This window comes from Hyla sarda, chromosome 10 (genome assembly GCF_029499605.1).
Source record: "Hyla sarda isolate aHylSar1 chromosome 10, aHylSar1.hap1, whole genome shotgun sequence".
NCBI classification, from domain to species: domain Eukaryota; kingdom Metazoa; phylum Chordata; class Amphibia; order Anura; family Hylidae; genus Hyla; species Hyla sarda.
In genome coordinates, this window is record NC_079198.1 from 104945148 (window position 1) to 104972371 (window position 27224).

Sequence of the window (27224 nt, forward strand, 5' to 3'; positions counted from 1 at the left end):
AACATAAAACTGTCAAACCCCATTGAGGTCAATGAGAGCTCTTGGGATCCATCTCTATCCATTGTTTAATGAACCATCCTGCATCGTTTTCTGTTTTCTGCAAGTGTGAACCCAGCCTTACTGTGAAGGTAATGTTTGGAATTGCATACATTTTTCTACTACTACTTCACCTGGGAGTATAGGGGGGGGGGGGGGGTGATTTAAAGTTTTTTGTGTGGTGTAAGTGACCTGAAGTGTCACATTTAGTCCGCTATCTTGTGATGCTAAGAACCAATGTAATGCTGTCAATCCATAGAAATAATGTCTCTTTTCATAATATTTCTGTTCTTAATAATGGAATCTTTAAGGGGTTGTCCAGGCAGATAGTCCTTCCTGATCTGACATCAGGTGCAGAGAGACTCAGTCGCACACTCAGATGCCCAGCAAGAATTGTGCCCTGGTCCCAGTCATTAGAACAGGACCTGGGCATCAGATAGTTACCTCAGCAAGCGTGACACCCAGCATGCATTAGTCTCCCCGTGCCATGTCAGATAAGGCTGGAGAGTATGTTTGGACAACCCCTTTAAAATAAGCATTGCTGATTGGCCAAGCTCAGACCAGTGAGTTAATTCAGGAGGCGCCTACAACAGCTATGGTCGGTTAGGTACTTTATGTCTGAGATAAATGTGGTTTGTTACAAAGTCTTCTGAAAGCCACTAAAATGTGTGTATGAATTAGAAACCTAGTTGACATAAATATCCTTTTATTAATGCTCAGATCATGACTAGAGAAACAGTTTATTGTAACATTGAACTCTTGTCCTATCTTTCTAGAACTTAGTTTTCCTGAAGCAACTTTGGTCCCTTTATTTCATGGTTGATGTTGGTGCTGTGTCTGTATAATTGTATCCATTATTCTATCTACTTATAATAAATTCTCTTGAAACAAAGATTTATTTCGTACAGTAATGTGTTTTCTCTGTCAGATGTGTTAAAGAAACATGTCTACAAAAGTGTATCCTGAAGCTTGGGGCCTAATGGGAAAATACCTGGGGCCTCTGGAAAACATGTTATCCCCTATCCAAAGGATAGGGGATAAGATGTCTGATCATGGGGGGTCCCACCACTAGGGACCCCCTGCGATCTCCAGGCCGGCAGTGGTGGTGTCTGGAACACGGATGCTTGGAGCTTCCGTGTTCGTGGTGTTACGCCCCCCCCCCCCCCCATTCATGTCTGTGGGACGGGGCGTGACAGCTAGTATGTAGCTGTCACGCCTCCTCCCATAGACATAAATGGAGGAGGCGTGGCAGCTGTAGTCACAAGTCATCCGGCATGGAGCAGAGTTCGCTCTGTGCACCGGATGACTGGGGTGCCGCAGCGGGGATCCCCAATGGCGGGACTCCAACGATTAGACATCTTATTCGCTATGCTTTGGATAGGGGATAAGATGTTGTCCTGACTGTTACCATCACTTTGTAACACCATACTCCCTTCTCCTCAGCTCAGAGAACCTCTTCAGTGTGTGTGATTGTCCTTGATTGGCTGAGGCGCACACACCTCCCTCATCTATATTCACTGCTTCTCTAACCATGTGACCTTCTCAGCCCTCATAACGCAACCCCTCCCGCAGCTCACACAGGAAACAAGTGCAGGCTGTTAATGGGGGTTAAGGGGTCGAATTTTGAAACAGATCAGCTAGGATTTCTTGTGGCGTCATGGTGATATATACAGTGACCCCTCCCGACGTACGATGGCCCCGACATACGATCAATTCAACATGCGATGGCCTCTCAGAGGCCATCGCATGTTGAAGGCAGCATCAACATATGATGCTTTTTTATGTCTGGGCCATCGCATAAACGGCTATTCGGCAGCGCTGACTGCTTCAGCTGCCACCGGATAGCAGTTTACGGTGCCCCGTGTGGTCCGCTGACGATCACTTACCTGTCCTCGGGGCTCCGGCGCGTCCTCTTCGGTATCCCCTGCATGGCGGCGACGGAGCGCGCGGATGCCTGGGAAGCAGAGGCCTTGCCGGAGCGTCGGGGACGCGGCGACAGCGATGGACGGCGACATCCAGGGCAGCGGTGACGGTCCGGAGCGGCGGGGACAGGTGAGTACAACTTCCTCTAACAGTGGTCTTCAACCTGTGGACCTCCAGATGTTGCAAAACTACAACACCCAGCATGCCCGGACAGCCAACGGCTGTTGTAGTTTTGCAACATCTGGAGGTCCTCAGGTTGTAGACCACTGTCCTATACTTTACAGTGCACGTGCGATGGTTTCAACAAATGATGGTCCGTTTGGAACGGATTACCATCGTATGTTGAGGGACCACTGTACATGTAAGTCTGTGGGGCCATCCAGGTGTCAAAGACACAAGGTGGGAGGAGAAGCTCGCAGCCGTGTTCTCCCAGCTCATTTACATAATTGGTCATGGCAAAAAGATTTTTCTTCTTTTCTTTTTAAACAGGTAAGGCGTTACTAGTAACACATGACAAAGGATAGCTGAGCACTTCCCTGCTCGTTCTAGCAATCACTGGTGGTCTGAACACCAGCACCCTGATGGATTAAAACTGTTGATATGTCAAAAGTTTTTTCTTAATGTAAGTAACACTTTATGAAACCTGTAGTGTTAAATGCCGTCCAACCAGCCAGCATCGTCTTTTAGAGAAAAATAAGCTAAGAAAACAGGTATATACAGTCATGGCCGTAAATTTTGGCACCCATGAAATTTTTCTAGAAAATTAAGTATTTCTCACAGAAAAGGATTGCAGTAACACATGTTTTGCTATACACATGTTTATTCCCTTTGTTTGTATTGGAACTGAACCAAAAAAAGGAGGAAGAAAAGCAAATTGGACATAATGTCACCAAACTCCAAAAATGGTCTGGACAAAATTATTGGCACCCTTTAAAAATTGTGGAAAAATAAGATTGTTTCAAGCATGTGATGCTCCTTTAAACTCACCTGGGGTAAGTAACAGGTGTGGGCAATATAAAAATCACACCTGAAAGCATATAAAAAGGAGAGAAGTTCACTTAGTCTTTGCATTGTGTGTCTGTGTGTGCCACACTAAGCATGGACAACAGAAAGAGGAGAAGAGAACTGTCTGAGGACTTGGGAACCAAAATTGTGGAAAAATATCAACAATCTCAAGGTTACAAGTCCATTTCCAGAGATCTAGATTTGCCTCTGTCCACAGTGCGCAACATTTTCAAGAAGTTTGCAACCCATGGCACTGTAGCTAATCTCCCTGGGCATGGACGGAAGAGAAAAATTGATGAAAGGTGTCAACGCAAGGTAGTTTGGATGGTGGATAAGCAGCCCCAAACAAATTCCAAAGATATTTTCAAGCTGTCCTGCAGGCTCAGGGAGCATCAGTGTCAGCGCAAACTATTTGTGGACATTTAAATGAAATGAAACGCTATGGGAGGAGACCCAGGAGGACCCCACTGCTGACACAGAGACATAAAAAAGCAAGACTACATTTTGCCAAAATGAACTAGAGCAAACCAAAATCCTTCTGGTAAAACGTCTTGTGGACAGATGAGACCAAGATAGAGCTTTTTGGTAAAGCACATCATTCCACTGTGGAATGAGGCCTACAAAGAAAAGAACACAGTACCTACAGTGAAATATGGTGGAGGGTCAATAATGTTTTGGGGTTGTCTTGCTGCCTCTGGCACTGGGTGCCTTGAATGTGTACAAGGCATCAGGAAATCTGAGCATTACAAACGGATTTTGGGTCGCACTGTACAGCCCAGTGTCAGAAAGATGGGTTTGCATCCGAGATCTTGGGTCTTCCAGCAGGACAATTACCCCAAACATACGTCAAAAAGCCCCAGAAATGGATGGCAACAAAGCACTTGAGGGTTCTGAAGTGGCAGCAATGAGTCCAGATCTAAATCCCATTGAACACTTGTGGAGAGATCTTAAAATTGCTGTTGGGAAAAGGCGCCTTCCAATAAGAGAGGCCTGGAGCAGTTTGCAAAGGAAGAGTGGTCCAACATTCCGGCTGAGAGGTGTAAGAAGCTTATTGATGGTTATAGGAAGCGGCTGATTTCAGTTATTTTTTCCACAGGGTGTGCAACCAAATATTAAAGGAGTATTCCAGGCAAAAACTTTTTTTTATATATCAAGGATAATAAAGCAAAGAAAGCAGACAGTGGGATGGATAGGTTAGAGAGGGGTCAGGACATAATGGCGGGTGGAGAGGAGTCCTGTGGGGGGAGGTTAAGAACAGTGGATAAGGAGATTCATGCGTTACAAACCAGCTGTAAAAATAAATGTAGCCCGAAAAATTGTAATCCCAATAATTCAAAAAATTCCATTAGCCCCAATAACTCAATAACTACAATAAGCCCCATTAACTCAAAAAATACCGTTAGCCCCAATAACTTAAATAACAACGTTAGACGCAATAACGCAAAAAATCCCATTAGCCCCAATAACTTAAATAATAACGTTAGACCCAATAACTCAAAAAATCCCATTAGCCCCAATAACTTAAATAGTACAATTATCCCTTATAACTCAAAAAATGACATTAACCCCAATAACTCTGAAAATCCCATTAGTGAGACTATATGTGTAAAACTTAATGGAAATGTAAAGTGTATGTTCACAAATGCCAGAAGCCTAGCAAATAAAATGGGGGAGCTTGAGGCCTTGATACTGGAGGAACATATTGATATAGTTGGGGTCACTGAGACATGGCTGGACTCCTCGCATGACTGGGCTGTCAATCTGCAGGGGTTTACATTGTTTCGCAAGGATAGAATGAACAGAAAAGGTGGTGGAGACTGTCTGTATGTAAGAAGTGGTATGAAAGTCAGTGTGAACGATGCCATAGTGTGTGATGATTCTGAGGAGGTGGAATCACTGTGGGTAGAATTACAAAAGGAGGGAAATACTGAAAAAATAATATTTGGTGTAATCTACAGACCCCCTAATATCACTGAAGAGATAGAAGGTCGGCTGTATAAACAAATAGAGAGGGCCGCCCGGGCAGGTACAGTGGTAATAATGGGAGATTTTAACTATCCAGATATAGATTGGGGCCGGGGGTTGGCTAAAACTACAAAGGGGCGACAATTCCTAAATTTATTGCAGGATAATTTTATGGGCCAGTTTGTGGAGGACCCAACAAGAAGTGATGCCTTGTTGGATCTGATCATTTCCAACAATGCAGAGCTGGTTGGTAATGTAACTGTGAGGGAAAACCTTGGTAATAGCGACCACAATATAGTTACTTTTGACTTAAAATGTAGAAAACAAAGACAGACGGGGAAAGCAAAAACATATAACTTTAAAAAGGCAAACTTCCCTGGGCTGAGGGCTGCACAACAGGACATAGACTGGGGGGAGGTGTTCTCAAATACTGATACAGAAGGTAAATGGGACATCTTTAAATCAACTCTAAATAACTATACAGCTAAATATATACCAAAGGGGAACAAATATAAACGATTAAAACTAAAGCCTACATGGCTGACAAATGAGGTTAAAAGAGCAATAAACAACAAAAAAATAGCCTTCAAAAAATACAAATCTGATGGGTCAGCTATAACATTTAAACAGTACAAGGAGCTTAATAAAATCTGTAAAAATGTAATAAAAACAGCAAAAATTCAAAATGAGAGACAGGTGGCCGAAGAAAGCAAAACTAATCCTAAATATTTTTTTAGATATATAAATACAAAAAAACCAAGGACAGAGCATGTAGGACCCCTTAATAATGATAATGGGGAGGTTGTCACGGGCGATCAAGAGAAGGCGGAGCTACTGAATGGGTTCTTTAGTTCTGTATATACTATGGAAGAAGGAGCTGACATTGGTCAGGTCAGTGCTGGTAACACATCATATAATGTATTGAACTGGCTTAATGTAGAGATGGTACAAGGTAAGTTAAGTAAAGTAAATGTAAGCAAATCTCCAGGGCCGGATGGACTACACCCAAGAGTTCTTAGAGAGGTAAGTTCAGTAATATCTGTACCCTTGTTCATGATATTTAGAGATTCTCTGGTGTCTGGTATTGTGCCAAGGGACTGGCGCAAGGCTAATGTGGTGCCAATCTTCAAAAAGGGCTCTAGGTCTTCGCCAGGCAATTATAGACCGGTAAGTCTAACGTGCATTGTGGGTAAATTGTTTGAAGGACTTATAAGGGATTACATACAGGAATACATAGGGGATAATAGTATTATAAGTGATAGCCAGCATGGGTTTACTAAGGATAGAAGTTGTCAAACCAATCTAATTTGCTTTTATGAAGAGGTGAGTAGAAGCCTTGACAGAGGAATGGCTGTGGATATAGTGTTTCTGGATTTTGCCAAAGCGTTTGATACTGTCCCTCACAGACATCTGACAGGTAAGTTAAGGTCTTTGGGCTTGGAAACTTTAGTTTGTAACTGGATTGAACACTGGCTCATGGATCGTACCCAGAGAGTGGTGGTCAATGATTCGTACTCTGATTGGTCCCCGGTTATTAGTGGTGTACCCCAAGGTTCAGTACTGGGCCCGCTGCTGTTTAATTTATTTATCAATGATATAGAGGATGGTATTAACAGCTCTGTTTCTATCTTTGCAGATGACACCAAGCTTTGTAGCACGGTACAGTCTATAGAGGATGTGCATAAGTTACAAGATGACTTGGATAGACTAAGTGTCTGGGCATCCACTTGGCAAATGAGGTTCAATGTGGATAAATGTAAAGTTATGCATCTGGGTACTAATAACCTGCATGCGTCGTATGTCTTAGGGGGGATTAAACTGTCAGAGTCACTGGTAGAGAAGGATCTGGGTGTACTTGTAGATCACAGACTACAGAATAGCATGCAATGTCAGGCTGCTGCTTCCAAAGCCGGCAGGATATTGTCATGTATCAAAAGAGGCATGGACTCAAGGGACAGGGACATAATACTCCCCCTTTATAAAGCATTGGTACGGCCTCACCTGGAATATGCTGTTCAGTTTTGGTCGCCTGTTCATAAAAGGGACACTGCGGAGTTGGAAAGGGTGCAGAGACGCGCGACTAAACTAATATGGGGCATGGAACATCTTAGCTATGAGGAGCGATTAAAGGAGTTACAATTGTTTAGTCTTGAGAAGAGACGTTTAAGGGGGGGATATGATAAACGTATATAAGTATATAAATGGCCCATACAAAAAATATGGAGAAAAACTGTTCCAGGTTAAACCCCCCCAAAGGACGAGGGGGCACTCCCTCCGTCTGGAGAAGAAAAGGTTTAGTCTAAAGGGGCGGCACGCCTTCTTTACCGTGAGGACTGTGAATTTATGGAACGGTCTACCTCAGGAACTGGTCACAGCAGGAACAATTAACAGCTTTAGAGCAGGATTAGATACATTCCTGGAACAAAATAACATTAATGCTTATGCAGAATTATAAAACTACATCCCTTTCCCTTATCCCCTTACATCCTTCCCTTCAATCCCCTGGTTGGACTTGATGGACGTATGTCTTTTTTCAACCATACTAACTATGTAACTATGTAACTGGCTCCGGAAAGTTAAACAGATTTGTAAATTACTTCTATTAAAAAAATCTTAATCCTTCCAATAGTTATTAGCTTCTAAAGTTTTCTGTCTAACTGCTCAATGATGATGTTACGTCCCGGGAGCTGTGCATGATGGGAGAATATCCCCAGAATATCCCTATAGGAACTGCACAGCTCCCGGGACGTGAGTCATCAGAGAGCAGTTAGACAGAAAACAACAACTCAACTTCAGAAGCTAATAACTATTGGAAGGATTAAGATTTTTTAATAGAAGTAATTTACAAATCTGTTTAACTTTGCGGAGCCCGTTGATATATAAAAAAAAAAAAGTTTTGGCCTGGAATACCCCTTTAAGTAGTGAACAAAAGAGACAGGGATTGCACTCACCATCCAAACGGTATTTATTGATGGGTGTCAGGCATAACAAGCTGGGTCAGAAGTGGAGGCGGGGGACGTAACCGGCAGTCTGTTTCACGCTACTTCCAGCCTGTATAGTACCTTTCCTCATTTTCTAGAAAAATTTCAGGGGTACCAACATTTACGGCCATTTGTGGGAAAAGATTCAGAACTGCTACTAATCTATTCACGAAAACCTCTGCTTCCTCTTGTGATTGTCAGTTATCTTTGCATACATATATAAGGAAGAGTGCCAAGTCACTGAGTAGGACCGCCCACTGGACTCCTAAGCTTTTCCCATCAAACCATATAACAATGTTCCCCAATCAGGGTGCCTCCAGCTGTTTCAAAACTACTACTCCCAGCTTGCCTGGACAGCCTTTGGCTGTCCAGGCATGCTAGGAGTTGTAGTTTTGCAACACTGGTCCAACCAAACACCGTTGCCTGCTGTCAGTCTCTGAACGTAAGTAATTTATCCTATGTACACTAGCAGTGCACACTCAGGAGGTTTTACTTTAGGAAATTTGCTAAATTAGACAATCTTCTTCCAACATGTTTCACCACATGGTGTCAACAGGGGGAAAAAAATCAGTAAAGCATGAAAAACCATGGACACCTCTGTGAAGGTAAATGGGACCCATTTTATCCACTAGGTGTCAGAGGTCTTCTTTATTGGATGGATTGGATGCTTCATCTTCATCTTTTACATCTCATCGGATATAGACTGCAGCATGGAGAGAGAAAATGGACATAATATAAACCAGCATATTTTCACGACTGACAGCTGCGTCTGTCCATTTAGCTATCTGCTTGACAGATGCATCGGTCTACACAATTTTTCTGTTTGTTTTTATAAAAACATATATGCCAATCATTTAACAGAGAGAAAGAGAGGGATATACCGTATTTTTCACCCTATAGGACGCACCGGCGTATAACACGCACCCTATTTTTAGGTGCAAAATCAAAAAAATTTAAGATTTTTAACCCAATAGTGGTCTTCAACCTGCGGACCTCCAGATGTTGCAAAACTACAACTCCCAGCATGCCCGGACAGCCGTTGGCTGTCCGGGCATGCTGGGAGTTGTAGTTTTGCAACATCTGGAGGTCCGCAGATTGAAGACCACTGCATAGGATTTAATACTCACGTGTCCCCGCCGCTCCGGACCCGTCACCGCTGCCCTGGATGTCGCTCCATCGCTGTCGCCGTGTCCCCGTCGCTCCGGAACGTCTCTGCTGCCGGCCTGCTGCTGAACGTCTCTGCTGCCGGCCGGGTATCCTCGCTCTCCGTCGCCGTCATCACGTCGTTATGCACGCCGATGCACGTAAGCGACGACGACATAATGACGAGGAAGGAGAGCACCGGCCATACAGGGGATCCCTGAACGGAGAAGACACCGAGGAGGCAGGTAAGGTCCCTCCCGGTGTCCTGTAAGCACTAACCCGGCTATTCAGTCGGGCTGTTCGGGACCGCAGCGGTGAAATCGCGGCGGTCCCGAACAGCCCGTCTGAACAGCCGGGTTAGTGTCACTTCCCCTTCAAATGCGGCGGTCAGCTTTGATCGCCGCGTCTGAAGGGTTAATACAGGGCATCACCGCGATCGGTGATGTCCTGTATTAGCCGCGGGTCCCGGCCGTTGATGGCCGAAGCGACCGCCGCGATAGGGGTGTATTCGCCGTATAAGACGCACCGACTTTTTCCCGCCAGTTTTGGGGAAGAAAAAGTGCGTCTTATACTGCGAAAAATACGGTAGATATTTTGTAAGCAAGCAGCTGGTAAGATGGTGGGTGGTAGGTAGCTTCTTGCCTCAGTAACATAAGACTGGAGTTTGGGTCCAGGTTTTGGCAGTGACTGAAGTTTCTGGAGATAATGGGGGAGATTTATCAAAACCTGTGCAAAGTAAATGTTGCCCATAGCAACCAATCAGACCGCTTCTTTCATTTTTAACAAGGCCTCTGCAAAATGAAAGAAGCGATCTGATTGGTTGCTATGGGCAACTCCGCAACTTTTCCTCTGGACAGGTTTTGACAAAGCTCCCCCAATGTTTCTCCCCTACTCTAGTTCTGTGGTGTGTTGTAGTCCTGTACGTGATCTCACAGGCGTTCCAGCACTGCCAGAGAGGAGTTGCTCTGAAGCAGATCAGCTTGTCTGTGCTATGTTGGATACTAAAACACTGCACCAAAGATACCGACTTTGGGACTGAATGTGCCAAGTTTTGGGTGAGAAGCTCAGAAGTTTATGTAGAACCTGATGTGAAGGATGTTTAAAGGTGTACTCCGCCCCTAGACATCTTATCTCCTATACAAAGGATTGGGGACAAGATGTTTGATCGCGGGGGTCCCGCTGCTGGAAGCCCCCCCAGTGCCCCCCCCCCCCGAGATCTCCCTGCAGCACCCAGCATTCGTTTGGAATTGTGCCCCCCCCCCTTGTGACGTCATGGTTACGCCCCCTCAATGCAAGTCTATGGGAGGGGGCGTGATGGCCGTCATGCCCCCTCCCATAGACTTTCATTGAGGGAGAGGGTTTGACGTCACGAGGGGGGCGTGGCCATGACTTCAGTGCCGCATAGCTAGTCATCAGGCACGGAGCAAAGTTCACTCCGTGCACAGGATGACTGCAGTGCCGCAGCAGAAATCACGGGGGTTCCCGGCAGCAGGACCCCCAAGATCAGACATTTTATCCCCTATCCTTTGGATAGGGGATAAGATGTCTAGGGGTAGAGTATCCCTTTAAAGGATACTGGCTTCAGAAAGTTAAACAGATTTGTAAATTACTTCTATTAAAAAATCTTAATCCTTCCAGTACTTATTAGCTGCTGAATATTACATAGGAAATTATTTTCTTTTTGGAACACAGAGCTCTCTGCTGACATCTCTATCCATTTTAAGAACTGTCCAGAGTAGGAGAAAATCCCCATAGCAAACATATGCTGCTCTGGACAGTTCCTAAAATGGACAGAGATGTCAGCAGAGATTCCTATGTAGTATTCATCAGCTAATAAGTACTGGAAGGATTAAGATTTTTTTAATAGAAGTAATTTACAAATCTGTTTAACTTGCTGGCACCAGTTGATTTAAAAAAAAAAAGTTTTCCACCGGAGTACCCCTTTAAGTTTCTGTTATACTGCATATTGCAAGTGGAACATATTGCTTTGCCTGTGAATTGTTACTGCTGCGATATAACATCACGACTACCGTATATACTCGAGTATAAGCCGAGTTTTTCAGCACGATTTTTCGTGCTGATAACACCCCCCTCGGCTTATACTCGAGTGAACTCTCCGCCTGTCAATCCCTTCTCAGTGGTCTTCAACCTGTGGACCTCCAGATGTTGCAAAACTACAACTCTCAGCATGCCCGGACAGCCATCGGCTGTCCGGGCATGCTGGGAGTTGTAGTTTTGCAACATCTGAGGTCCGCAGGTTGAAGACCAATGGATTAACAGGCGGTGATGATGTAGGGGTGTGTGGGATGATGACAGGGGGGTGATGACAGGTGGTGATGATGAAGGGGGGGTATGGGATGATGACAGGGGGATGATGACAGGCGGTGATGATGAAGGGGGGATGATGACGGGGGTGTTAATGACGGGGGTCTGGATGATGACAGGGGGGGATGATGACATGGGGGGGATGATGTATTTCCCACCCTAGGCTTATAGTCGAGTCAATAACTTTTCCTGGGTTTTTGGGGTGAAATTAGGGGCCTCGGCTTATATCCGGGTCGGCTTATACTCGAGTATATACGGTAGTTGCCTGTTGCACCTATAGGTAAACCATTATCGCTATTGTTGAGTTCCCAATGAAAGTTGACCAATTCACTGTACTTGTTCAACCCGCTGTTACATTTTTATTGTGCAACAAACAAACAAATATAAAAGTTAGTAAAAATACTTAAAATATAGAAATTTGTACAGACTGTGAGACAATGAGCTTTAGCAAGCTGCCGGGAATTGGTTTCACCACAGCTCCTCTGATCTAAGTTTTGATCGATTCTGCTTTAAATTAGATTAGTTTGGCTGATAGGAATTTTACATAACACATAATGCCAGGTCCCACCAAACTGGACATATACCTTTAAGGCTGGGTTCACACTGCAGAATTTCTGCCGGAGATCGAGCCGGCGGCGCTAGGACCAAGCATACTGCATTGCTACCCCCCATAGACTGCAATGCATTTCTGGGTGGATGTTTTTGGGAGATCTGCTCAGAAATGCATTGCCATCTATGTAGTCCGCGCGGTCCTAATGCCGCCTGCTCGATCTCCAGCAGAAATTCTGCCCAGAAATTCCACAGTATGAACCTAGCCTAAAGGGTTGTCTAGAATTCCACATAAGGGTTTTCTTCTTTTTCTCTTGAATCTACCCCACGCTCGTCTATGGAGGTGTCTGTATTGCTATTCTTTTCACTTGAATGGAGATGTGCGGCAACATCAGACACAGCTCATGGGGGAGAACGGAGCTGCTTTTTTTAGGGAACAAAAAGTAAACCCTTTTTTCTAATCCTTGACAACCCCTTTACTCATACAGTAGAAATGTGGCATAAAGGAATAGAGACAAATTAGAGGTAAAAAGGGACAGTGGTTATCCATAGGTATCCTACATGTCTGTACAACTATCAGAGCTTTATGTGGTCATTTCTTCTCCAGTTCCGAATCTCCATATAGCTTTTTTTTTCCACTGCTTGCATGCATATTAAAGGGGTACTCTGCTGCTCAGCGTTTGGAACAAACTGTTCCGAACGCTGGAGCCGGGAGCTCGTGACATCATAGCCCCGCCCCTCATGACGTCACGCCCCGCCCCCTCAATGCAAGTCTATGGGAGGGGGCGTGACGGCTGTCACGCCCCCTCCCATAGACTTGCATTGAGGGGATGGGGCGGTGACATCATGAGGGGCGGGGCTATGATGTCACGAGCTCCCGGCTCCAGCGTTCGGAACAGTTTGTTCCAAACTCTGAGCAGTGGAGTACTCCTTTAAGGGTATGTTCAAATGTACATATTCTGCTGCGGATCTTCCTACCTTTTGACATGAAAAGGTCTGCAGATTTGCTGTGGACCCATCCACAGGGAGCGCTAACTGTGCCCCCTACACATTAAAACTAATCTAGTAGTGTAAAGTGATAGAATCACTACTGATCTTCAGGATCTAGACAACATGAAGAAATCTGAGAGATTGACAGGCCAAAAGCTAGCGATCTGCCAAGATTGCCTCATACGGCACCACCCGACTTCTGAAGAAAGTGGTTTGTAGTCTATGACATGGTCTGTGACTTGAGGGGGGGGGGGGGGCTTCGCTTGGTAGCCATCACTTTAGTCTGTTGTGTAATATCGGGGTATTCCTTTTTGCTCAGAGATTTCTTCCTCTTGTAACAGATCTCCTCATTTGCAGGTATAAAATTGTATAAAAAAGAAAAAAAAAAAGATAGAACATCTTCTGCTGCTTCTAGGACCCTATTCCATTATTAACCATTACCATCCTAGGCCCATGTTGAAGCAAGATGTCCATCGTATTACACAGCAGGTAACAATGTGCTCAGTCTATGTTGACATTAAAGGGGTACTCCCGTGGAAAACTTTTTTTTTTTTTTAAATCAACTGGTGCCAGAAAGTTAAACAGATTTGTAAATTATTAAAAAAAACTATTAAAAAATCTTAATCCTTCCAGTACTTTTAAGGGGCTGTATACTACAGAGGAAAGGCTTTTCTTTTTGGATTTCTCTGATGTCACGACCACAGTGCTCTCTGCTGACCTCTGCTGTCCATTTGAGGAACTGTCCAGAGAAGCATATGTTTGCTATGGGGATTTTCATAGAAGTAATTTACAAATCTGTTTAACTTTCTGGCACCAGTTGATTTAAAAAAAAAAAAAAAAAAAAAAAAAAAAACATTTTCCACGGGAGTACCCCTTTAAGAGTAAAGTGATTTTCCAGGATATCAATATCAGAGCGGTGGTGGTCTGACTCTTCTTCACAACCCTGCTTATCATTGATTAAAGGGGTAGTTAGTGGGGCTCCACTGAGTGGTCTTCTCCACGGTTTACCCAGCAGAGTCCTATACTTTTAAAGGGGTACTCCACTGGCCAGCGTTCGGAACATTTAGTTCTGAATGCTGTGTGCGCGCTGCGGGGGTCGGCCACGCGCCCTCCTGCCCTCAGGCCATGACCCCTTAATGCAAGTCTATGGGAGGAGCATGACGGCCATTAAAGAATTTTGGGTAAGCAAAGAGTGGGGGGGGGCAGCACTCACTGAAGCACCGTGGTCCCTTAGATCGGTGGGAGTGCTAATAGTCAGACCTCCACTCCGATATTGATAGCCTACTCCAAGGACAGGTCATGCATTTTCTAGTCCTGAAGAACACCTTAATATGAACGTGTTAGGAACAGTCTGAAGTGGTTATGAGAGAAGTACACGGGTTCATTGTGGTCACTAGATATCATCTTGACCACAGGACTGTACAAATAGGTTATCCCATAATAACCTCATCTTCTTCTTGAGGCCTAAGTGCCCACGCTCTTCTAGCTTTCTTCTGCAGAAACCTCCAGATAGTAAAAGTTTCTCATCTTGTAGAGCCGGTGGCTTTCACGTGCCTCCATTCACGATGGCCTTCATGGCATCTCTATCCTTCTTTTACCGAGTTCATATTCTGGAATAACCATTTGCAGATGTTCCTTAAGAGAAAATGGGTACATTGTCATTAGATTCAATATTTTCCATGACTTAGTATGTATAATATAGTTTTGGACTGGTGCGCAGAGCCTTATGGAGTCCTAGAGACATTGAATGTATCGGCAGATAAGAACTATTCAGCTCATCTAGTCCGCCCAATACTCCGAATACTTACTGTATTTGTACTATATGGCCACAGTCATGTCAGGTGCTAATATGGTACTAATATTAGTATAACTTTGAAACATGGCGCCTAATGGAGCAAACCACCATACAAAATTCAACAAAGTGTACTTATATTTATCCCTTTAAAAAATGGAAGGCATAGAGAGGCCCAGTAAGGCCCCATAGGCACCCATAGACTGTGGCCACTTTCACACAAGCGTATTTTGCATGTATTTCAGTGCAATTTCAGATTTTGGGCCATGAGCTGTTGTTTTTGCATGTTACCGCTTTTGTATTTTAACTTCTTTTTATCCACCTAGGGGCCTATTATAAACTATAGTTCAATTGCTTGTAAGGCCAAAATGTCATCTACAAGGAGAAAGACAGATACTTATAACTTCCGTATTCTTACTGACAAGACTTTTTCTCAATGTTCACATGATCGCCAACCTAATCTATTCTGCTTATCGTGAAATCCATAAATGGTACATGACAGGCACTTTACATGGGATAAGATCATCTGCAGAAGTCACCTTCATTTTGAAAAACTCTTGAATTCTATTTAGCTAAATGTAGAGGTACAGTTCCATGGCGTGAACCTTCAGCGTTTATCAAGGATACGGCTTGATCCCTAATCATATTGAATGCCGAGTGTAATTGCTTATTGCATTCAATCTGTCTTCTCTTCTCAAGGACGCTTCGTAATTTCATACTAAAAGCTGCTGAAATCTTCTCACCTTCTTGGCTAAACTCAATGTTATTAAGGCTGGCTGAAGGCTTAGATCCATTTTCTTCTATTGTAAATTATTTCCATTTTTAGCAGTTCGGTGCTTATGTAGCTTCTTTATGACAGTCTGAACACAAAGCATTCAAAGAGGTTTGTAAGTGCAGTTCTGTGTACTTTGTGTTATATGCAATGAGTAATAGTTATTTATGGTGCATTAAAGGGGAACTTAGGGGGGCATTCAACTTCTTATCCCATATTCACAGCATAGGAGATAAGTGTCTGCTCACTGGGGGACCGGCCACTTGAATCCCCCACTATCTCCCGCTGCATGCCCTGGCTCTCCTCAATTACAGAGCGGTGGCCAACACAACAGCTTTAATACATCTCTATAGGAGAGCTCGTGTATCTCTGGCGCTCCCATAGAGATGCATGGAAGGGCCGTGTCAACCACCGCTCCGTGCGCTGGTTGACGTTGCTTTGTGCATGAGGAGAGCTGGGTGCAGGGGAGGAGATTACAGATGGTCCCAGCGGTCTGACCCCCCTCGATCAGACACTTATTCCCTATCCTTCCCTTTAATAGTTTTTTTTTAAAGGCAATGGCTTATCAGGCCTTGTACGTGACAGAAGTAACATTCTGAAAAAAGGTACATGGCAATGGCTATCTTTTTTTAGAACAATCTTGCTGCATCTATTCTTCCAGTGTATCTACAAATACACTCATTGGGGGAGATTTATCAAAACCTTGCCCCCTCCATTCATGTCTATGGGAGGGGGCGTGACGGCCGTCACGCCCCCTCCCATAGACATGAATGGAGGGGGCGTGGCGTGATGTCACATCTCCCGGAGGTTTCCGAAACTGGAGATTCAGCACCCGCATAGAATGCGGGTGCTGCAGGGAGATCACGGGGGGGTCTCAGCAGCGGGCCCCCCCCACGATCAGACATCTTATCCCCTATCCTTTGGATAGGGGATAAAATGTTTTTGCCCGGAATACCCCTTTAATTGGACCAACAAAGTGTAAAAAAAAATTTCAATAAAGATTTAACCCACATACATTAATCCTTTCTATATTAAAAGTTTAAGTGACCCCTTTTCCCAAATTCCATGTAAAAAAATATGTAAAACATAATAAAAATAAACATATTTGGTATTGCTGCATGCGCAATTGGCCGAACTATCTAAAATATAATGTTATTTATCCCATACAGTGAACGGTGTAAACGTAAAAAAAAAACAAACTCCAGAATTGTGTTTTTTTATCACATCATACCCCAGAAAAATTGAAGTAAAAAGCAATCAAAAAGTCTGATCAATACCATAATGGTACCGATAAAAACTGAGCCCTCAGAAAGCCTGGTAAACAAAAACATAAAAAAAAGTTATAGTAGCCAAAAAAGTCAATTAAAAAAAGAAGTTAAAAAATATATACATTTTTTTTTTCTAAAAGTTCTGAATTTTTTAAAATTAGTAAAACATGATGCTAACATTACAAATTGGGTATTGTTTTAATTGCGCAGACCTAAAGTTTCAAGATTACATTTTAGTTTGGCTGCACGGAAAATGGCGTAAAAAAGGAAACTCCCCAAATTTGCTAAATTGATTTATTTTTTAATTTCACCTCACAAATAATTTTTTTTTTCCGTTTATTGGAGCATATGTTATGGAAAAATTAATGAAGATATTACAAATTACAATTTGTCCCGTAGATGATAAAAATAAGAGTTGTGGCCATTAAAGGGCGAGGAGGAAAAAACGAAAGTGCAACAACGAAAATTGGCCTGGTCCTTAAGGGGTTAAAGGAGAACTCCGGCAAAAGTAATCTTATCCCTTATCCACAGTATTGGGGATAAGTAGCTGATTGCAAGGTGTCGCTGGGACCCCCCACGATCTATGGGACAGGTCCCTGGCTCCCTCAGTACGGAGTGTGTGTTGTCTACCAGTAGATGGCACGCCCTCCATTCATTTCTATGAGAGAGACGATGATTCCCGAGAGCTGTACAGTGGTCCCTCAAGTTACAATATTAATTGGTTTCAGGACGACCATTGTATGTTGAAACCATTGTATGTTGAGACCAGAACTCTATGGAAACCTGGTAATTGGTTCTAAAGGCGCCAAAATGTCATCCAAAAATAGGAAAAAGTGAGGATTAAACAAAAATAAGTAGATAACTAATGCAGATAAAACAAATCCTTACATATAAAAGTAAGAAAGATCTGCTGGGAGTTGTAATCACTGTTTATGTCAGTGTTTCCCAAGCAGGGAGCCTCCAGCTGTTGCAAAACTGCAACTTCCAGCATGCCCGGACAGCCAAAGGCTGTCCGGGCATGCTGGCAGTTGTAGTTTTGCAACAGCTGGGGGCACCCTGCTTGGGAAACAATGGCCTATGTAGAGGACAGGAGCTTCTTCAGGGTCCTGTACAGTACACACAGTGTCCTAAAAAAGTAACATGGAGTCGTCTCACCTGGTGTCCAAAGGAGCAGGTAACCCTGGCACAGGTAAAGAGTATAGAACATGTAATACCTCCCTGTACTGTAGGGGGCGCTACCAGACAGCCAGTCAGTAGATGCACCTCAGTAATACAGGGGTTTAACCAGTGAATGTCCATTCCATTCTGATTTGTCTGTTCTTCCGGCCATTGATATTTTTTCACACTGTGTAGTATTGTATGTTGAGTCTGGTTTCAAGTTACAATGGTCAAGAAAAGACCATTGTATGCTGAAACTATTGTATGTTGAGGCCATTGTAAGTTGAGGGATCACTGTACTTGGGTCTTTTCGGCACTTCTATATAGAAATGAATGCAGCGTGTACTGTCTGAGCGCCAGGTCCCATCTCGGTAATCGTGGGTGGGCCCAGCGCTCAAAATCTACTTATCCCCTATCCCAGGTATAGGCAACCTTCGGCACTGCAGATGTTTTGGGCTACATCTTTTATGATGCTCTAACAGCCAAAACACTGCCAAAGCATCATGGGAGATGTAGTACAAAACATATACAAATGCCGAAGGTTGTCTGCCCTATGGATAGAGGATACGTTTAATTTGGCTGGATTTCTCCTTTAAAGTAATGGCTGATGAGTTCGTGTTTTGGTCTTACATCAGTGTCCCTTAGTTATTTCTAATAGGTAAGACTATCCATTGAGTCTGTCACCTACCTGGTTGCATCTGAATCTTTCGGCACAGGTTCTTCCCCTCTCCATTCTTATAGACCGGCATGACGCAGATCTTGTTCATGGTTCCTTCTGCCAAGTCTGTTAAATATACACTGTGAGTCTGCGGAGCTACGCTGATAACCGAGGAGGATCCTGCCTGTCTCCGGCACCGAACTCGATAGCCCTGTACGTCTCCATCTGCTGATCCCCATGTAGCCTTCACACTTCTGTCACCCAGGTCATTGAAATGTAAGTACTTTACTCTTGTGTCATCTAACAAAAGGGAGAAATGTTTACACCTGATATTACTTCTACTTTCTTTGATAAATGCAGGAGCACGGATTCATCGAGTTGATATACATTTTAAATGCTGTGTCTACCTTTTAACCAATTACGGTAGTTTTCTATAATTTCAGTGCATAGAAAATAAAATTATTTTGAAAACCGCTGTGATAAATGCTACCGTTTTGTAGCAATTCATATGCAGGTTTATGTCACTTGATGGTTATAAACAAGCCATGTGTGTAGTCTAATCCCACAGTCATATGTTAGACTTTCCATACTTCTGTCTAAAGAGGAAGTGGAGTAACAGACTTAAAGGGGTACTCCGCCCCTAGACATCTTATCCCCTATCCAAAGGATAGGAGATAAGATGTCTGATCGTGAGGGTCCCGCAGCTGGGACCCTGCAATTTCTGTGCAGCATCCAGTTTAGAACTCTGGGTGCTGGCGGCAGCATCATTACATCATGACCACGCCCCCCCCCCGTGACATCACACCACACCCCTCAATGCAAGTCTATGGGAGGAGGTGTGGTGACTCATAGACTTGTATTGAGGGGTGTGGTGTGACATCACGAGGGGCGTGGTCGTGTCACGACCCCCAGCGCCCGTTCCAAGCATTCCGAATAAAATGTTCCAAATAATGGGGCAGCGGAGTACCCCTTTAACAGGGTTTGTTTGTAGTCAGTAACTATGGTGAAATATAGGTCTTCACAAAAGATGTGTGGTAGATATGTAGACAAGACTATAGGTAAATTTGCCATTTCGCAATGTTTGAGCAAGGAAATGTGGTCATTTTTATAAGGGTTAAATGATGTCCTCATTATGTGCATTTAGATATCTTTTGATATGTCGTAGAATTCTATTGCCTTGATAGCAGCTGCCTGACACTAGTTATACTGATGCTGACATTTTACTCATAAGGCTAAGTTCACACCACGATTTGCGCTTCCGAGGCATGGATATGTCAGGAAACTGCCAAAATGACACATAAAGGTATCCATGCTCGGACAAGCTACATTTATATCGATGGTCCAAATGGAGTCAGCCAGTGACAACGTTTGGGTAATTTCTCGAGCGTTTTCAAGTTTTGGCTCAGACTATGAAGTGTGGTGTGCAGCACTTTTAAAGTGCCACACTCAGGCTCGGAAAATGTGCGGAACTAGTTGACTACGCTCGGGCCATTAAAATGAATGGGGCCCGTGCCTGTCCGTGAATAAATATATCATCTTGAGTTTTCTGATGTCAACCTAGCCTAATACATATTATGGACCATTAATTCCAAGATTAAAAGTTATCCTCTGTCTACTGGAAAGAAGGTAACTAGCTGATTGGTGGGAGTCCGACTGCTGAGCCCCCCAACCGATCACCAGTTTCTATATTCAGCTAAGGGCTTGACAAGCGGCATCCATTCTTGTGATCAATGGGGGTCTCAGCAATCAAATTGATTAGCCAGTTATAACCTGTCCCGTGGATAGATGATAACATGTAATTTTGGGACCCCCTGTGATCTCCTGTAGGGGGGTAGGAGACAGGAGGAGTGTCGGCTGCAGCATGACGCCGCGGCCCCCTCCATGTATCTCTATGGGAGAGGAGGGAATGCAAGGTTTCTAAAACTAATGTTGACAGAACTTAAAGGTGTGTTCCAATCTGAAGAAATGGAGTGGAGCTTCGAGAAATCACAGGAATACACTTGGCACTGACCGGGATAGAAGGATCAGGAGTCACAGCACTTCAAGTAGGTAACATTTTTGTTTACCAGGATGCAATGCGTTTCGATGCGCATGTGCAGCTTCTTTAGGCATGGCAAATGAGGGAAGCCCTCTAGGTTATAACCTTTGGCATGCCTGAAGAAGCTGCACATGCGCAGCGAAATGCGTTGCATCCTGGTAAAAAAAAAAAAGTTGCTTACTTGAAGTGCTGTGACTCCTGATCCTTCTATCCCGGTCAGTGCCAAGTGTATTCCTGGGATTTCTCGAAGCTCCGCTCCATTTTTATCCACTACATCAGGAAGGCTGTAGACGGGACATTGTGCTATACTACTCGCTATCCATTGTTGTTTATGCAGGTACACAACCTGTAGCGGTAAGCGGCTGCTCCCCCCTCCCCCCCTTCCCGGCTCTTCATTGTACTAGTGATACTCCACTATGGAGCACCTTTGCTGTCACGCCCCCTCCCATAGACTTGCATCGAGGGGGCGGAGCGTGACGTCACGAGCTCCCAGCGCCGGCTCCAGCGTTCGGAACAGTTTGTTCCAAACATTGAGCAGCGGAGTACCCCTTTAAGAAATAATCACCTATTCACAGGATAGAGAATAACAAGATGATCACTGGCGGTGTGGCTGCTGGGACCCCCACCGATCGAGGACAGTCTCTGGAATGATTGGTGCTCATCATGTGTTGCCAGTAATCCTTGATTCTTTCTGGAGCCACCAAAGTTGCCAAGTGTGTGGCGTTCACCATTTATTCCGGGGACAATTTTGTCCTCATTCTCTGGATCAGCGGGGGTCTCAAATATCAGACACCCCCCCTCCCATCGATCAGCTTGTTATCACCTATCATATAAATAGAGGATACCTTCTTCAGAATGGAATACCCTATAATTTTTTATGTATTTATCTATTTTCTAGCCCTGGTTACTAGACAGTATTCATCCTGTAAGAGCTCATGATACATTCATAGTGCTCAATGCATTCACTTACCGTGTTCTGTGCATGCTATGGCAGACAAGGATTTTTCGCCACCAGATTTTAATATGGCAGACACTGTAACCAGGTAGGTTGTATTGGATTTCAAGTTTTCCAGAATGGTGCTATTCACCTTGCTGTCTACCTGCAAGGTTCGCACTGTATTGCTGGGAATTGGTCCATACTGAATTAAATATCCAGCAACACTTTCAGGACTGGGACCCCAACTCACCCGGAAACTGTGCGCACTGGGGTCAGAAATCAGGATGTGGGCTGGAAAATGTTGTTCTGTAAAATAAACAAGACATGTGATTTATTAGTCCTATTGATGAAATTCTTTATTTCCTTGAATATTTAAAGGAAGGAGCTGTCTAAAATTGGTGTGGTGCTGCTTTTGAAGAACAGCAGCCATGCTTTTTAAAACTGGCCTACCTCTTTTATTTGACATTAAAGGGGTACTCCGCTGCCCCCCCAGCTTTCGGAACATTTTGTTCCGAACACTTGGAGCGGGCATTGGGGTCGTGACGTCACGGTCACACCATGCCCCCTCAATGCATGTCTATAGAAGTGGTGGGACTGCCGCCACGCCCCCTCCCATAGACTTTCATTGAGGGGGGCGTGGCAGTGACATCACGACCCCGCTGCCCGCACCCAGCATTCTAATCAAATACTGGGTGCTGCACAGAGATCGCGGGGGTCCCAGCAGCGGGACTCCCAAGATCAGAGATCTTATCCCCTAAGATGTCTATGGGCGGAGTTCCCCTTTAAGAGTAGAGCTATGCATAATAGTATATAATAAGTGTATTTCAGGCTATGTGAAATCTACGGCGAATTCTCCTAAGAGTAGACAAACTAGGGTGCGTCACAGTCATATTAGCACTCTGGCCCCATCTCTAAACCTCCCTGCGCACACAGGACTGCCATAGATCGCCCTATGCAGCGGATTTCCCACGGTGCAGTGGATTTTGCGCAGAGTGAAATATGCTGTGTATACGTTATGTGTGACTTTATCCTATTGGTTATGAGGAATATCTGCTTTGACTGACCCCAAGCTTCTGCTTGCAGCAGGCTTCCATACCTTTCAATGGTACTCTGCTGCGCTGTTCACATTGCAGAATTTCCACTGAATTAAATTCCATATTACTTTCCAATAGAATTGAACACATTCATTCTTTCAGTGGAATACCAATGGGGACAGCACATGTCCGGGTGATCCGAAGGTTTACTATGTAATCTTGGACAAACCATTTAACTCAATCGAGTGTATCATGGCATTAGTGCTTGGTGAAGGGCACATGACCATTAAACCTTATTGGCCCAGATTAGTCTCATCTGCCACTTTTGGATGTCACGTAACAATTTTATTCATACAGTAAATGGAGCCACGTTGAAATACCAGGCACATTCCAAAAGTGGCGCTGTTATCTTGGTGAAGTTGCTGTGCTACTTACCCTCAAGAGTGGAGACCTGAATGTTCTGTGGTGGGACATACTGAATATTAGCCTCAGAAAACACCGTGGCTCTGTATTTAGTTTCTGGACTTAAATGACTAAATATGATATTTGTCTGGTCATGGGGCAAAGTCTTCCTAAGTTTCCTTCTTGGATCTGATATTAATTCAAGCTCCACTACATAGGGTCCCTGGTCTCCTGGCATCCTTGACCAGGCCAACTGGAAACTTGTAGTTGTAATATCCCGAACATATACAGATCTCTTCTGGTTCAGTTCTGTAAAGGTAAGCAGGCATGGTTATTTCTCATTAGCATTAATGATATAGCTTACCCTTCATCCAAATTAATAATAAATCTGTCTCACTAGTGGCGTCTATAGGTAGAGAACCTGTAAGTCAATGTTTGAATCAGAAAAAGAGCCTGGAAACATAACTAGGGACTATGAGCCAAACCAAAAGGAAGATTCACCAAAAGGAAGATTCACCCAGCTGTTTTAGAAATTTGGGGGGGGGGGGGGGGGGGTTAGATGGCAGAATCATCTCAATAAGAACCAGTACCCTCAATTCTGACCTTATATAGTTTGGTTATGGTTATCATAATAATTATGGTTATGAATGCATATTGTTGGAAAACCACATCTCTCCATTAAAGTTGACCTTTCACAAGTTGTTGCCTATGAAGCAAAGGCTCCCTAAGTAATGTTAGAGGGTTATCAATTAATGTATAATTTGCTTGGGGAGATAAATCTTTAAAATCTTCTGTGCTGTCAACAGGCCTAGTGCAAGAATTTTTGCCACCCTAGACAAAAGCTAATTTTGCCGCCCCTTGACCCTGCCCATTGGCTCCTCCCGATGTATGGAGATGTGCGCGATGTCAGGATGTCGGACGGATCTGACCTTAGTCATCGCCCCTATCTGCCTTGGAGGTGGTGCTGCGCTCCTCCAGCAGGCTGAAAAATGCTGACTGCTGTAATATGGGTGAGGTGGAGGTATCATGGCGGGGTTTTGCTTGATCGGCAGGTGCTTTTGGATGCTGGATAACTTTATTGCAGTAGGCAGAGCAGTGCCCCCCATCAAGAGGGCGCTCTAGGCGGCTGCCTATTTTGCCTATTGGCAGAGCCGGCTCTGGCTGTCAATGTATATTGTATATAGAGTTTTATAAAGAAGACTTATTGTCTGCTACGTGTGAAGCTTTGTAGCCAATCATATAAATAGACAGCAGACATAGGGCAGCATACCTTAGAATAAATTGCAGTGGGTGCACGCAGTAATGTGGCCGGGTCCCAGGCACCGGATAACAAGATAGCAAGGAAGGCTGCAGCACACCAAGATGAACGGTGAAAGAACAAGGTGTTTATTCCATCACAACAGATGCGAAAATGGCCGCATTGGGCGACCGAAATGTAGTATCTGTTGTGATGGAATAAACACCTTGTTCTTTCACCGTTCATCTTGGTGTGCTGCAGCCTTCCTTACAATCATATAAATAGGTATCTCGTGTACGGCAGGAAAATCACAAGCTTCCACACGTGATCGGGAAGTATTTTTAGAGGCTTGTAATGAGGGTGCAATCTGGCTAGCAATGGGAAATAAGAGAGGAACCATGCTAGGGACCAGAAATAAGAGAGGGAACCATGCTATGGACCAGAAATAAGAGAGGAAACCATGCTAGGGACCAGAAATAAGAGAGGGAACCATGCTAGGGACCAGAAATAAGAGAGGGAAACATACTAGGGACCAGAAATAGAGAGGAACCATGGTTGGGACCAGAAATAAGAGAGGAACCATGGTTGGGACCGGAAATAAGAGAGGAACCATGGTAGGGACCAGAAATAAGAGAGGGAACCATGCTAGGGACCAGAAATAAGAGAGGAACCATGCTAGGGACCAGAAATAGAGAGGAACCATGCTAGGGACCAGAAATAAGAGAGGAACCATGCTAGGGACCAGAAATAGAGAGGAACCATGGTTGGGACCAGAAATAATAGATGGAGCCATGAGAGGGACCAGAAATAAGAGAGGGAACCATGCTACGGACCAGAAATAAGAGAGGGAACCATGAAAGGGAGCCATGCTAGGGACCAGAAAAAAGAGAGGGAGCCATGCTAGGGACTGGAAATCAGAGGGAGGGGGGCCATAATGGGGGCCAGAAATGAGCAGGAGATTTATGCTGGGAACTCAATGAAATGAGGAGCCATATTGGGAACTAGGAATTAGATCTGCGGACCAGGAATGAGATGGGAAGTTATGCATGGACCAGGAATTAAATAAGTAGACTTGCTGGGGACCATGAATAAGAGGGCCTACCATGACTGCCATCATTTATGGCTCTATTATAATAATTTGTGGTTATATGTATGCTATACATGCTTGCTAATGCCACTGGACACTAACTATCATTGGGTAATATTTTATCTCTGAGAGGACCACCCTTGTAGAAGTTCACTTTTTTGTGTAAATTTAGGCGGTCGGCTCGAAGATGTTTCATTGTACATTTTCTTAAATAGGGGTTTGTATAAAAAAAAAACAAAAAAAAACTGATACAGTAAAAAAACTAAATATTCAGTGCAGAATTTGGCCCTAAAATATGAGGTGTTAAAAGGGGACATCATGTTCATCATCATGTTGAGGTAGGAAGTGAAGCATATTAGTACAGAAGGTTATACAACATACCTGGAAGTGTAGAAACTGTGATATTCTGCTTCTGGTTATACTGCCCCCTGGAGTCAGGGACAAAGGTGACCTGGTATACAGTATCTGGGGTTAGGTTGTGGAATATCACACTAGTCTGTCCCCTGTATAAAACGTTCTGTATGGTCTTGCTTAAGTCTATTACTGGTGCGTATTCTAACACATATCGTCCCGTGTCTCCAGCCAACCTGGACCAGGACAGCTGGAGACTGTTAGACTTTCTGTCCTGAACATGTAGATTTCTTGCTTTAACTGGATCTGAAAATGTAGAAAAGAACTATTACAATCATTGTAAAGTATTTATATGACATTTGTGATGGGCAAAGGATGGACGTTTAGGATGGGCATAAGGTCAGTCGGATGCATTATCAGTCACTGTTCGCACATAATAGAACGGTCTGATACCGCACTTGATCTGCACCTCCGTTCTCCTTGTCTGGTAGTGCTCAGATCAAAGGGGTAGTCTGGTGGAAAACTATTTTTTTCATATCAACTGGCTCCAGAAAGTTAAACAGATTTGTAAATTACTTCTACTAAAAAATCTTCATCCTTCAAGTATTTATCAGCTGCTGCATACTCCAGAGGAAGTTGAGTTGTTCCTTTCTTTCTGGCCACAGTGCTCTCTGCTGACACCTCTGTCTGTGTCAGGAAATGTCCAAAGTAGGAGCAAATCCCAATAGCACACCTATCCTGCTCCAGACAGTTCCTGACATGGACAGATGGGTCAGCAGAGAGCACTGTGGTAAGACTGAAAAAATAGGAAATTAAACACTAGGTCATATAATAAAATATAGCCTTTATTAGATATGTATTAAAATATTGGACATACAAATAATTAAATAAAGTGATAACACAATAGCGTGAGAATGTCAGCTAGTCCTTAGATAAGGGCTTTAGGCATCTAGTGGCCTATCTATCTGGCCCTCCTGGTCTGTGTAGACCCCCTGCCTGTTAATGTAGGAAGGTCTTCCTTGTGAGGACCACCTACATCAGGAACCTCCTACCTCTCCCTAATGAAGGAAGGCAGAAGGAGCCCAAAGAGGCCACTAGCGTTTAGATTGCTGATTTCTACAGCCTCCAATTTACATTTAGATGAGTATTAGTTATAGACTGAAAAGAACTACACAACTTCCAGTGGAGCATACAGCAGCTGATAAGTACTGGAAGGATTAAGATTTTTTTAATTGAAGTAATTTACAAATCTGTTTAACTTTCTGGCACCATTTGATTTGAAGATAATTGTTTTCCACCGGAGTACCCCTTTAAATAACAGCAAAAGTCCAACAGAAGAGAATTGTAAAAGCGGCACTCACCAAAAAGCAGAACTTTTCTTCTTTATTCTTAATAATGGTGCATAGTGAAAACGAAGCAGGGAGTAACACAGATGGCAGGGCGGATGCACTATGCACTGTTATTAACGGGATTATCCAACATAAATTGACTATAGTACTTATGGACATGCTTAGGAAGGATCTGTGCTTGTCTTGGGGCTAAATGGCCGTGTTCTGAGTCTACCATAATGCTG

General features: G+C 43.9%; 1 protein-coding gene across 1 annotated transcript in view; it reads right to left on the bottom strand.

The window, feature by feature from the left end:
* Positions 1-13754: 13754 nt before the first annotated feature.
* Positions 13755-27224, bottom strand: part of VWA1 (von Willebrand factor A domain containing 1) — a 106149-nt gene continuing 92679 nt past the window's right edge. Inside the window, exons 9-13 of the mRNA XM_056544275.1 lie at positions 25682-25957; positions 23010-23285; positions 21574-21846; positions 18596-18865; positions 13755-14552 (exon numbers count right to left, since the gene is read on the bottom strand). Coding sequence (XP_056400250.1) covers positions 14521-14552; positions 18596-18865; positions 21574-21846; positions 23010-23285; positions 25682-25957 — 1127 coding nt within the window. The 3' untranslated portion in view covers positions 13755-14520. The remainder of the gene's footprint in view (positions 14553-18595; positions 18866-21573; positions 21847-23009; positions 23286-25681; positions 25958-27224) is intronic.